This window comes from Aethalodelphis obliquidens, unplaced genomic scaffold, assembly GCF_003676395.1.
Source record: "Aethalodelphis obliquidens isolate GAN/ISIS:26980383/991018 unplaced genomic scaffold, ASM367639v1 scaffold53, whole genome shotgun sequence".
Taxonomy (NCBI): Eukaryota; Metazoa; Chordata; class Mammalia; order Artiodactyla; family Delphinidae; genus Aethalodelphis; species Aethalodelphis obliquidens.
The window spans coordinates 7872421-7885245 of NW_020837997.1; the positions used below are offsets into that span (position 1 = coordinate 7872421).

The 12825-nt window shown below is 48.6% G+C and overlaps 1 protein-coding gene across 2 annotated transcripts in view; it reads left to right on the forward strand.

The window, feature by feature from the left end:
- The first annotated feature begins 2592 nt into the window (after window positions 1–2592).
- Window positions 2593–12825, forward strand: part of OLFM2 (olfactomedin 2) — a 63082-nt gene continuing 52849 nt past the window's right edge. Inside the window, exon 1 of one of the 2 annotated variants that reach the window (XM_027085250.1) lies at window positions 2593–2819. In XM_027085250.1, coding sequence (XP_026941051.1) covers window positions 2727–2819 — 93 coding nt within the window. In that variant the 5' untranslated portion in view covers window positions 2593–2726. Of the gene's footprint in view, window positions 2820–7019; window positions 7037–12825 lie in introns of those variants that run through there. The other variant, XM_027085252.1, reaches the window with a different exon arrangement.

Genomic DNA, 12825 nt, shown 5'->3' on the forward strand with positions numbered 1-12825 from the left:
TGGACTGTTTCTTCCTCTGGCTGGACACATAGAGGGGTCACAGGTGAGTAAAGCCAATGGCTGCCCAAGCATCAATTAAGAAAACCCAACGGCCAGCTGGCGAGAGCTGGCAGGGATCCACTGCTCTTCTCCCCTGCCTCTGCACATTGTGGAGAGCAGACTGCGCAGTACCAGACCCCAAGCCACCTGGTCCGTCAGTTTTGTTGTACAAGGTCCTTGAGAAGCTGATCTCTCTCCAGTGACGGTGCACAAGGCAGACATCACGCTCATCGTAGCACTGACCATGGTGCTGATCTTGAAGCGGACAACTGTACAACCGGGACACCGAGTATGACCCTGACCACAGTACAACACGATAATAATTCTGACCATAGCCTGGCCAGGTCACTGTCCAAAGCTAGGTCAGAACACTGACCACAGCATGACCAGGACAGTGATTGTGACTCTGAGCCACACACAGCCAGGAAGCTGACCACCACACTGACCACAGCACAGTCAAGAATGACCAGTGGAGACCACAGTACTGACCACAATGCTGACCACAGTAGAACCGGGATGCTGAGGGCAGTGCAGATCACGGTTTAATAGAACATTGACACAGCACGATCAGGCCACTGGCAGTGCCACTGACCACAGCTGTGGTTATGTCTACAGCACTGAATGTATTGGCCAGGGTCTAGTCAGAAAAACAAAGCTCACGCCAGATAGTTCAACAGCAAGAATTTAATATGGGGATTTAGTTACAGACGTGTTAGTTAAGCTTTAAGAGCAGATAGGGGGCGGTGAATCTACTCTAGAATAGCAAGCCACCGCCTTCCAAGGTCTGAAGCAGCAAAGGGAGGAGGTGTTTACCAGAGTTACGGCCACCTGGCAGGAGCTGAATGAACCATGGTGGGGACCCTCAAAGGGGCTGAGACCACAGAGGCTGAGACAACAGCCACGGCCAGAGACACCCAAACTGGAGAGAGAGGGAGAAATACCCTGGCTTCTTTTTTTCTCCGGTCCTCCAATCTCTCTCCAGGCTTCCCATTGCCTGAGCCCAGCCTGGGAAATGTAGTTTGTAAGGATCAAGGGAACCTGGGAAATGTAGTTTTCAGGGGCCATCTCTCCTGAAACAGAGCAGGGGAAGGGTGAGGAATGGACCTAAGGGCCTATTGACCCATGTCAACCACACAACACAGGCCATAGCTTGACCATACAATGACCTCCTCCGTGACCAATCCCAAGGAGGACATTGTCCGTGGTTCTGAAACACAGCACTAACAAGGGCAAGGAAAGGGACAGGGACAAGTAGGGCCCTCCTCCACCCGAGTTGACCACAGCCCACTCTTCGTCAAGAGCTCGTGGGTTCCAACAACCAATACCCCTCTCCTATCCCATGCCTAATGCAGGCTTGGCCTGAGGAGTCAGCAAAAAGATCATCTCCCATCTGGGAAAAAGAGGGAGAGAGATGACGAGATGCCTTTCCTGGCTCAGATTCTCTTTTGTGTCCCACATCCCATGGCCAGTGTCCTCAACCCCACGCTTCATTGTAGTAATGCCCTCTGGGGATTGGGCGCTGGTTAGGTGCTCTATTCACTCATGAGTCACAGAAGTCCCCAACACCTCAAGAGGAAACAGGTCTCCTAAGAGAAGGAAAGCTCTTTGCCTGGGGTCACATGGCCAAGAAGTGACAGAACCAGGGTCGAACCCAGGTCATATTGGATAACAAGCTCTTTCTCCTTGCTTTGACAAAACCATAACTTATCTACAGGGCACACAGTAGGGTAGGAAAAATGCCAGGCTTCCCCACTCCCAATATTTTATGGCTGATTTCTCTATAACCTGACTTGCTTGCTCCCTCACCCAAAAAACCATAGAGGAACTTTGGTGAGGGAAGATATCTGGGGAGACCGATGAGGGGGGACAGGCAGAGAAAGTCCGGAGGCTGGACGAGGACGTCCTTCATATGCAAATAGCTTCGTGTGGAGGTGGCCTTAATATTTTGATTCTCTCAGGATCTGGTCTCTTGCCATTGCAATGGGAAACAGAGACTGTCCCAGGTGTGATGGGGGAAGGAAGATGCCCACCAGCTGGCCATCCCCTTTGGCCTAGTCTAGAGATCTCCCGCCCCCTGTATCTGTCTCTCACTTTCTGTCTCCATCTCCGCCCCCGCCCCTGCAGTGATTCGTCCCTCGAAGCCCAATTTCACAGACTCTGTCTCAGTTTCCCTGTTGACTCCTGGGCTTTTTAAAGAGGAGGCCTCTCAATTTCTCTTCTTTGCTACCAGGCCTTCCTCCTACGCCCCCTGCCCCTTGATCCCTCTCCCAACCCCATTTATAACGTGGGAAATGTCCAGGGAGGGTGAAATTGACTACCACGTGAAGGAACCCCCTCACCGTCCCCATCTCCATAAGCCACCCCCAGATTGGCCTTGGGGTTCTGGGTCGCAATCCCAGCTACCCTCTCGGGTGCCGGCTTCCCCCCGCCCCGCTTCGCCGACCCCAGACCCCGCTCCTTCGGCGCCCTAAGACGAGCTGGGGGCGGGGCGGGGGGCGGAGCCCGCAACAAAGACTCGGAGCGAGCGAGGGGAGGGGGTGGGGCGGAATCCCAGCCGCCCGCGAGGCCGGGGAGGCGGCGGCATAGGGTCGCCCGGCCCGGCGGGCGGGGTAGCGCCTGGTGGCGGTCCCCGTGCCGAGGCGTCGCTAGGGCGGGCGGGGAACGGGACGCCGGGCCGGGGGCACGTCATGTGGCCGCTCACGGTCCCGCCGCCGCCGCCGCCGCCGCTGCCGCTGCCGCTGCCGCTGCTGCTGCTGCTGTGTTCAGGCCTCGCCGGACAGGTAGGGGCCCGGCAGGCAGGTGGGGGCGCAGAGGGCTCCAGAAGGGGCGGGGGCTCAGGGGGCCCCGCAGAAACGGGACTGGGGGCTCCATGAGCCCCCCGCGGCTGCGAGGGAGGGGGCGTCGCGGCGAGGGAGGGGCTGGGACGTCCACCCTGGCTTTGGGAATGGGAAGGGGAGCTTCAGATCCCGCCTCAGAAGTGGGATGGTTTGGGAGACAACCTGATCCCAGCTTTGGGGTTCTCAACCTCTCGGTGACCCGGAGCCCACACCCGCCATCTCGCTCGAGCTAAGTGGGGTCGTGGGGGGACTTCAGGGGGCCTTGTGTGTCGCTTATCCTTCACTTCCCCCATCATGGCAGGAGGTGCCCGGCTTTTATATTCCCCCACTCCTCGCCCGCACCCCCAAGGTGGGCAAGGGGGCGGGACTCACGTGTGAGTGACTGACGGGGACGTGTGTGAAGTGCTGGAGGGTGCTGGGTAAACGTGTGTGCCTGTGTGTCACAGCTGGGTGTGACTGAGAGTTTGCGTGTGTGGCTGTGCAGGTGTGCCCAACTGTGCATGACCTGGGACATGATTGGGGGAGGGTGTTTGTACCTGAGGCAGAGTCTGTATGTGACAGTGGGAGGCTGTGACTTGGAGGGCCGATGAGGAAGGCTTGTGAGCCTGAGACCGGGAGTTGTGTATCTGTGTGTGACCGGCTGTGTGACAGCAAGTGAGGACTGTATTAATCCCAGCGGTATGTGGGTAGCTGTGGCTGTGTATAAAGGACGGTGTGTGTCAGTGTCCCCATGACCCTGGCCCATCTGCCCGGGTGTTGTACAAAATGTGGGTGACCAGGTGTGTGGGAGCTTTGGGTAACCATGTGTCATTCTGTGCCTAAGTCACTCTAAAAGCGGATGTGCGGGGCAAGGGCTGTGTGTGCGAACGTGTACATCCGTGTGTGTGTGTGTTGGTGCCTTGCACACTACATGCTTTCACAGGAGCACGTCTCCCTCCCCATGGTACCTGATCTCTTGGGCAAGAGATGGGGGCTTTTCAAAATGCGGGGGGATGGTCCCAGCTTTCTAATGCTATTGGGAAACCTCCTTCCTCCTCCATCTTGGGGGTGGGAGCCCCCTAAGTTCTCCAAAATAATAAAATAATTATAATAACAGCTAACCCTTATTAACTGCTTATTATATGCTGGGCACTGTTTCAAGCACACCGAATGAACTAAGACATTTAATCCTCTGAGCGGCTTACCTTCATTTTACAGATGGTGGGGGCTGAGGCACAGAGAAGTTAGGTCACTTGCTTAAGCTCAGACAGCTTGGGAGTGGCAGAGCTAGGATCGAACCAAGGCAGTCCGGCTCCTTAGCCCACACATTTACCCTCTTGTTAAATAGTCCACTCCATGGGTGTGAACAGTGCCTGTGTAAACACTAGGAGGGTTTCTGGGTAGAAGCTCAGAGGAAAAACAGTCCTGGCACCTTCTCTTTCCTGGCCAAGAGAAGAATCAGAACCTTGTACCCACCCTGAGGGGGGCTATTGGGAGGGATGGAGATCAGACTCTAGATAGAAAGATTTCCAGGCTACAAGGAGACCTCGTGAGGTCCCCTCCCTCACTCCTCTGTTTCCCTATCTCAGGACCCACATACTGGCTGGGATGGGAAGTGTGCTCAGAGCCAAGTATCAGGCCACACACACTGGGTGCTCAACTGATATGTGAGCCCCGAAGAAGTAAAGAGAGTCAGCTGAGCGAGAGACGAGAGACCGAAAGAGGTATACACTTGAGAGAATGGTGCATAAAAATGCACCAGGAGTGGAGTTGAATTGGGTCTCCAAGGAGGATCCTTGGAGCCACTACCTGGGGATTTTCCTCCACCCCTGCCGGCCCCTAGGAAACTCTAGATATCCTGTTGGTTCTCCAAGATTGCCTAAGGGGTGGGAGAGTGCAGTGAGAGGTGATGTTGGGTGACCCCAGAGGAGGGTGGGAGATGCTTGGGGGCAGGGCTAACATAAAGATGCACGAGAGCCATACCAGGCTCTTTAGGGGGTGGGACTAAACTGGGTTCAGTGGAGGTGGGGCTAAATGGCCGGTGGGGCGGAGCTAAGCTGGAGTAATCAGGTGGGGTGAGACTGGTAGGGTCCTGCCACCAACTACAGTGCCTCCAGGCGGCCATGGGCACTACAGTGTTGCGTGCCCCAGCTTGCCCACCCAGCCTGGCGCGCCAGGGAAGGAAGAGGTCTGGAGAATGGATGCTCTGTCCCATCTCCGTCCCCTCCATCACTTCCCAGAACCCCCTCCTCGGTCCTTGATGGGCCCTGGTCTCCACCAGGGGTTCTTTCTAGAAATCATTCATTTGTCCATTCAATCAACAGATATGATGAAGCATTGGAGATATAGCCATGAGCCAAGTCATCAAATCCCTGCCCTCCTGGAGCTGACCTTGTTGCAGGAGAGACAGACAAGAATCGAATAAATATATAGTACAATGTCAACAGCTAAATCAATATATAATACAATGCAAGTGGCCTGAAGCATAATAAACAGGGCAAAGGGGATTAAAGTGTGATGGTGGTGCAGTGGGGGGCTATTTTAGCAGGTGTGGTAGAGGCGGTGTCTCTAAGAAGGTGGTATTCGAGGCGACACTTGAAGGAAGTGAGAGAAGGATGCCTTCTGTATCCAGGCGAAGAGAATTCAAAGCAGAAATAGCAAATGCAAAGGCCCTGAAAGTGGGAACAAGCATGGTATGTTTGGGGAGCAGCAGAGAGGCTGGTGTGGCTGGATAGGTGCGAGTGAAGGGGGAGTTGGGGGGAGATGAGGCCAGGGAAACCAGGAGGGACCGACCAAGTGGGAACTTGTGGGCCGTGGACAGCAGTTTGGATTTGACCCTGAGAACAGGGGAGTGGAACCTGTCAGAGAAGTTGTCCATCCCTCCAGGGTCTGGAGCTGCCAGAGAGCTTGACAGGTCCAAGGCCCACCATCTTACCCGTGGGAAAGATGGTCCCTTCCTGACCACTGGGAAGTCCTCCTTAAGATCTAGCTACAGGGCTTCCCTGGTGGCACAGTGGTTGAGAATTCGCCTGCCAATGCACGGGACACAGGTTCGAGCCCTGGTCCGGGAAGATCCCACATGCCGCGGAGCAACTAAGCCTGTGCGCCACATCTACTGAGCCTGCACTCTGCAGCCCGCAAGCCACAACTACTGAGCTTGCGCACCACAACTACTGAAGCCTGTGAGCCTAGCGCCCGTGCTCCGCAACAAGAGAAGCCACCGCAATGAGAAGCCCGTGCACTGCAACGAAGCCCCGCTCGCCACAACTAGAGAAAGCCCACGCTTAGCAACGAAGACCCAATGCAGCCAAAAATAAATAAATAAAATAAATACATTTACAACGACAACAAAAAGATCTAGCTACATCTTTGGTACTATCTGGGTTTGGGGTCACCTCTTTCCTGGGGTCCCCACAGGATGGGACAAGAGGAGTAGCTCAGTTTACAATGCATGCCTCAGGACCTTTGCATTTTGCATTTCCTCTGCCTGGGACACTGATCCCCCAGGTAACTACTCAACTTCCTCCCTCTCTTTCTGCTTAAATGTCACCTCCTCTGAGAGGCCATCAAAAATAACCTCCCACTGCCACTTTCTGAGCTCTTACTCTGTGTTATTTTTCTTCATAGGCTTTGTCACTACATTTCCAGGATTTGTTTCTTCACCTATTGTCTGTCTTCCCTTAGAGGGGCAGCTCATCAGGGTCCAGTGGTCTCTGTTGTATCCTCAATGCCTACAGCAGAGCCTGGCACATAGTAGGTTCTCAACAAATATCTGTTGAATGAATGGATGAATCCCCCTCCTCCTCCCACAGAATCTCTTTCTTTCTCAAACAGTGGAACTCTTGTGTCAAGGGAGGGTCGGGGGAACAACTGTCCCCTTGGGCTATCCCATACCCATTTCAAGTCAACCACAGCTCCTGGATCAGAGGCATCAGGAAAACCCATCTTCTTCATCTGTGCCTAAAATTCCACCATTGCAGGGCACCACTATTTGGGGTTAAGATGCTGTTTCTCCCAGGGCGCCTTTAGAAAATGTAAATGTCCCAGGTAGATGGAAGTAAAAGGAAATCTTGAGGACTCCCAGATAATAAGTGAACTGGACATTTTCTTCCTAAGGAATGGTGGTGTTGATGCTGAGCCGAAGATGAAGGAGCTGGGGCGACACCTAGTGGTAGAATGAGGTTTGTTCAGAGACTGTGTACGTCCCTGGGACTCTGGGGAAGACGTGTGGGCAGATGCCCCTGGGTGTGTGTGTCAGCCAGGGTCCTGATCAGGGTGTGAAGCAAACGGGGCACTTGCCTTGGGTGCAAGATTGAAGGGAGCGCCCAAAGCCTCAGAGACCAAGATAAATACTATTTAAATGCAATATTTTAAGAAACTCAAAATTAATGCAAAAGATCCATGATGAACAAAATATCAAAATTTAAATAAAGGCAGGAGCCACCTCTGCTCTTGTATGACTCACCTCACTGTAACTCTGGCCCTATAGGATGTGTCCGTAGTGTCCATGGGGTGTGTGTGTGTATGTTTAGGGACATGTTTGTGGGTGTGTGGGCACAGTGACTCTGTGTCCATACAGGTTGACCATGTGGGCGTGTGTGGATTTCTCAAAATCCCAGCAGTTGTTGTTGGCAATGACTCTGTGTCCCCAGAATTCAGTGTCCGTGCCTGGGAGGCAGTAACTTGCTCTTTTCATTTATTCATGCATTCACGTATTCATTTAGAAAGCGTCCATTGTGAGCCTTCTGTGTTTTGAGCCTTATACTGGACACCAAGGCTGGGTGGCTGCTGGAGCTCTCAAGGACTGGGATGGAAGATTTAACTTCTCTAAAGTTGAGCCTGGCTGTGCTGGGGAGAAGTGAGTTGTGACAAGGGCAGGAGATTTTGTTCCCATTTTTCAGGAACTCTTGTCCAAGAACACTGACATATCTTTACTCCCAGAGCGGAAGCCTGGTATGTCTCACAACCTCATCCATGCAGAGCTCAGCCACAAATCAAGGAGAAGCCAGAGGAACAGAGAGGAGTCAGAATAGGTTCCATGAAGTCTGTGTGCAGAAACTGACTTGTGTTGCTTCTGGGAAACCCAGGAGGGTCTCAGTGCCTGTTAGCATCTAAGCCCTGCTTAACAGATGAGAAGACAGGGTGTCGCAGCGTGAGAAGAAAGAAACCAAGAGGCAAAGTCGGTTGAAGCGATTGAGTGAGATGGCAGATACCTTCTTACCTTTTAGGTGCTGAGAGGATCCTGGTTGTTCCCAAGAAAAATACACGGGGAGCACATGATGAGCCAGATTCTTTCTAGTCCTAATTTCTCTAGTAATTCCTATGTGAATGACACCGAGCGAGGTACTGGGGAAGTGGAGGGGTGCGACACAGCCCACTGTGGAATCGTTCTCAGGGCCAAGTAAGGGTGTGTGTGTGTGTGTGTGTGTGTGTGTGTGTGTGTGTTTAAATAAAAGCGTTTTTTAAATTGTGTCAAAATACACAGAATATAAAATTTACCATCTTAACCATTTTTAATTATACAATTCAGTAGCATTAAGTACATTTGCATTGTGGTGCAAGCATTACCACCATCCGTCTCCAGAACTCTTTTCATCTTGCGAAACTGAAATTCTACCCACTAAACAACAACTCCCCATCCTCTACCCCCAGCCCCTGGCAATCTTCATTCTACTTTCTGTCTCTATGAATTTGACTCCTCTAGGGACCTCACATGGGTGGAATCATGCAGTGTTTGTCTTTTTGGTTTATTTCACTGAGGATAATGTCCTCTAGGTTCATCCATGTTGTAGCAGGTGTCAGAATTTCCTTCCTTTTTAAGGCTGAATACTGTTTCATTGTATGGTTGGAACACATTTCGTTTATCCATTTATCCTTCAATAGACATTTAGGCTGCTTCCACCTTTGGCTATTGTGAATAATGCTGCTATGAGCATGAGTGTGCTAATATCTCTTCAAGACCTTGCTTCTAACTCTTGGGTGTATACCCAGAGGTGGGTCTTCTGGATTGTATGATAATAATGTGTTTAACTTCCTGAGGAATATGCATACCATTTTCCACAGTGTCTGGACCGTTTTCCGCTCCCACCGACAGTGCACAAGGGTTCCATTTTCTCCACATCCTCACTAACACTTGTTAGTATTTGACTTTTTGATCCTAGCTCATCCTAAGGGGTGTAAGGTGGTTCTTCATCGTGGCTTTGATTTGCATTTTATTAAGAGTTAGCGATGCTGAGCATCTTTTCATGTGTTCATTGGCCATTTGTATATCTTCTTTGGAGAAATGTCTAGTCAAGTCCTTTGTTCCTTTTCAAAACTGGGATGTTTGCTTTTTTGTTGTTTAAATAGAAGGTTTTAAAGCCAGGAACGAGACATGGTTGGATTTGTGTGAGGGACAGATCCTTTGACTGAAACTAGAGTAGGGACAGTAAAGGTGTGAAGACAGAATTATTTCAGGAGCTAACAAGACCTGAGGCAAGTTGGTGACAGCCAGAGGCATAGTAGGACTGATATTTGGGGGAGGACAGGGGGAATGTACCTCTCATTGTCTGGTGTCCAAGGTCCTCAGCCAGGACTACTGTCTCCTTTGGAATCTCCTCTTGGAATTCTGAAGCAGGCAGGAAAGCAGAGATGGCAAGAGAGAGAATTCCAGGGAGAATTCAACACCATTTCCAAACATTTGCTGTAACCGAGCAAAAAACTAAAAGCAGGCATAGGCTAGAAGATTAACACCATTTGTGTTCCAAGGGGTGCAAAGCTGTGTATGTGCAGACGTAAATTCATGCCTTTCCTCTGTGTGAATGAAATACTGTGGAGACCAAGAAGGCAGAGTTGGTTGACAGAGACCATTTGGCTTCTAACAAAGGACAGTGAGTTTTGCTTGGTTTATGTTTTCTAGCTTTTCTACTGGAACTTCTAGCATTTTTACCTGCTGCACATCAAACAGAAATGACCCTTATGTTTTATACTTGATACCTTAATTCATATTTTTGAGTAAACTTCCTTCTTGACATAAAACATAGCTACAAAGAAGTATGCAAATCATAAAGGTGCAGCTTGATAAATTGTCTTGAAGTGACATAATGTACTAGGTCAAGAAACAGAACTTTGCAAGAATCCAGAAACCCCCTCATCCTCCTTCTAGTTGCCACCTGCCCCCTCAAGAGTAACAGCTAAGCTAATGTCTCTCACTCTGCACTGGTTTGACCTGCTTTGTAACTTAATGAAGTCAGTAAGCATGTAGTTTTTGTGCCCAGCTTCTTTTGCTCCACATAATGTTTGTAAGATTCCTCCGTATTATTGTTTTGTGATTGATTCTCTGTTTTTGTTGCTTTATGGTGTTCCGTTGTGTGGATATATCGCATGTGGTATATCCATTCTACTGTTGCTTGGCATTTGGGCTGGTGAAGTTTGTGGCTGACACAAACTGTGCTGAAATAAACACTCCGACACGTGTCTTTAGTAAATGCTTGTTCACACTTCTGTTTGGTATATGTGTACAGTAGATTCTCTATTCGCAGTAATTATGTTCTATAAAGAATTAGTGAATACTGAATTAGTGAATACCGAATCATCGTGGGGTTAGATTCTTGCAAGCTTCTGGTCACGACATTTTTGTTGACCAAAGAATATGCAACCTTCTTTTATGAATGTTTCTGTTTAAAAACACCTTATTTCACATACATTGTTGATTCATTGGCAACAAACTCACTGCCAAAGGCACTATAACTCATGCTTGAGTGAAACTTATGGACAAGTTGTATTTTCTCTGGAAGACATGTTACAACCTTCTTGCGCCTAGAGCACTAGACAGAACCTAGCGCTGTGCATGGGGCCACTTAAAAGAGCGAGATCACCAATAAAAAGCACGAGAATGTGAAAATGTTGGCACTAAGTAGACTGTGAAAAAGACACTTGATTACAGTTATGAGAGCTAAAACAAAAAGGCCAGAGCATGGCTGTGGTGGATCTCCATTGGGAACCTGTGTGTCAGTGACTCAAGTTTTTGCTACCCTGTGGATGTCCGTGAATCACCACAAAAGCCCCATGAGAATTGACTTGGGGGTTACAAATAAACTGTAGTGAGTAGGCGAGTTTGACAATATGGAACCCACAAATCGTGAGACTCAAGTGTATATACCGAGGAGTAGAATTGCTGAGTCATAGGCGAGGAATATAGAACTTCAGGAGATAACTGCTGAACAGCCTTCGAAAGTTCCAAAGACTCTTCAAAGAGTTTACCAATTTACTCTCTCACTAGTAGTGTCTGGGCATTCGAGTTGTTCTGCATCATCACCAACACTTGGTGTTGTCTTTCTGTTTCACTTTAGACATTCTGATGGGTGTTTAGTGGTATCACATTTTGTATTTAATTTACATTTCCTGATGACTAATATTTAAATACCTTTTCACACGCTTATTGACCACTTGAGTATCCCCTTCTGTGAAATGCCTGCTCAAGTCTTTTGCCCATTTCTCTATTAGGTTGTCTGCCTTTTTCTTATTAATTTGTGAGAACATGTGTTTTTATACATCCAAATTTTATATCTGTGTTTCTCTCTCTCTTACATAAATTAAAAATGAGGATATCAGTTATTTGTTGGACATAGGATTGCAGATATCTTCTCCTACTATGTAGCTTGTCTTTTCATTCTCTTAGTGATGTCTTTGATAAATAGAATTTCTTAATTTGAATGTAGTTTAAATAATAACTGTTTTTCCTTCAGGGTTAATGCTTGTTAGTGTCCTGTTTTAGAAATCTTTGCCTACCTCAGAGTAATGAAGATATTCTTCTATATTTACTTCTAAAAGATTTATTATCTCTCACATTTGATGTAAGATCTACATGGAATTGATTTTTGTATGTGGCTTGAGGTAGGGATCAACATTTATTCTTTCCCCTTTGAATAGGGCCAAATGACCCAGGAACAGGCTCCAGACTCTGGAGCCTGACTGTCTGGGATAGATTCCTGGGGGCTGGGAAAAGTTTCTTAGCATCTCCGTGCCACTATTTCCTCATTAAAAAAAATGGAATTTAACCCAATCTACTTCAGAGTGGTATTCTGAGGGTTAAATGAGTTATTACATGTACATTGTTGCAGATGGTGCCGAGCTCATAAGTACTCAATAAACCTTAGCAACTATTGTTATTGTTTCTGAGAGTTATGAACTTTTTTCCTCCTGATAATTTTCAGGTCAGGGAAAAAAAATTTCTTTTCATGGCACCTGGCCTTAGTGTGTTCAGGTTGCTATAATAGAATACCATAGACCAGGTAGCTTATAAACAACAGAAATCTATTTCTCAGTTCTGGATTTAGGGAAGTCCAGGACCAAAGTGAAAGTGCTGTCAGGTTTGGTGTCTGGTGAGGACCAGTTTCTTGGTGTCTTCTCACTGTGTTCTCATATGATGGAAGGGAGAGGGAGCTCTCTGGGGGGTCTCTGTGTAAGGGCACTAATCCCATACATGAGGGCTCCACCCTCTTGAACTAATCACCTCCCAGAGACTTCATCTCCAAATACTATCACATTGGGGATTAGCTTTCAACATATGAATTTGGGGAGGGATACAGGCATTCAATCTGTAGCACTCCCCAACACGACGTTTAGAGTAATGATGGTGACAGTGAGAAAGGGATTCTTTCTGGAGATATTTCTACATCAATTTCAGCTGGCATTGGTGATAATTTGAATGGAGTAGGGAAAGAGAAGGAAGGTGAGAGGGGCACTATCTGTAGTTTCTAACTGTGGGTACATTTGGTCCAGGACCAGGGCGAGGCAAGCAAGAAATCTAGGGTGCAAAATTTAAGGAAGGACTCATTCTCATGTCAGTGCAGGGCTCCTGGGGGGCGGGAACTTGCAGGGAAAGTTTAGGTATATTCCTCCTTTTAAACAGTTTTATTGAGATATAATTTATATACCATTAAATCCACCTGTTTAAGTGTGCTACTCAATGACTTTTAGTAAATTTGCA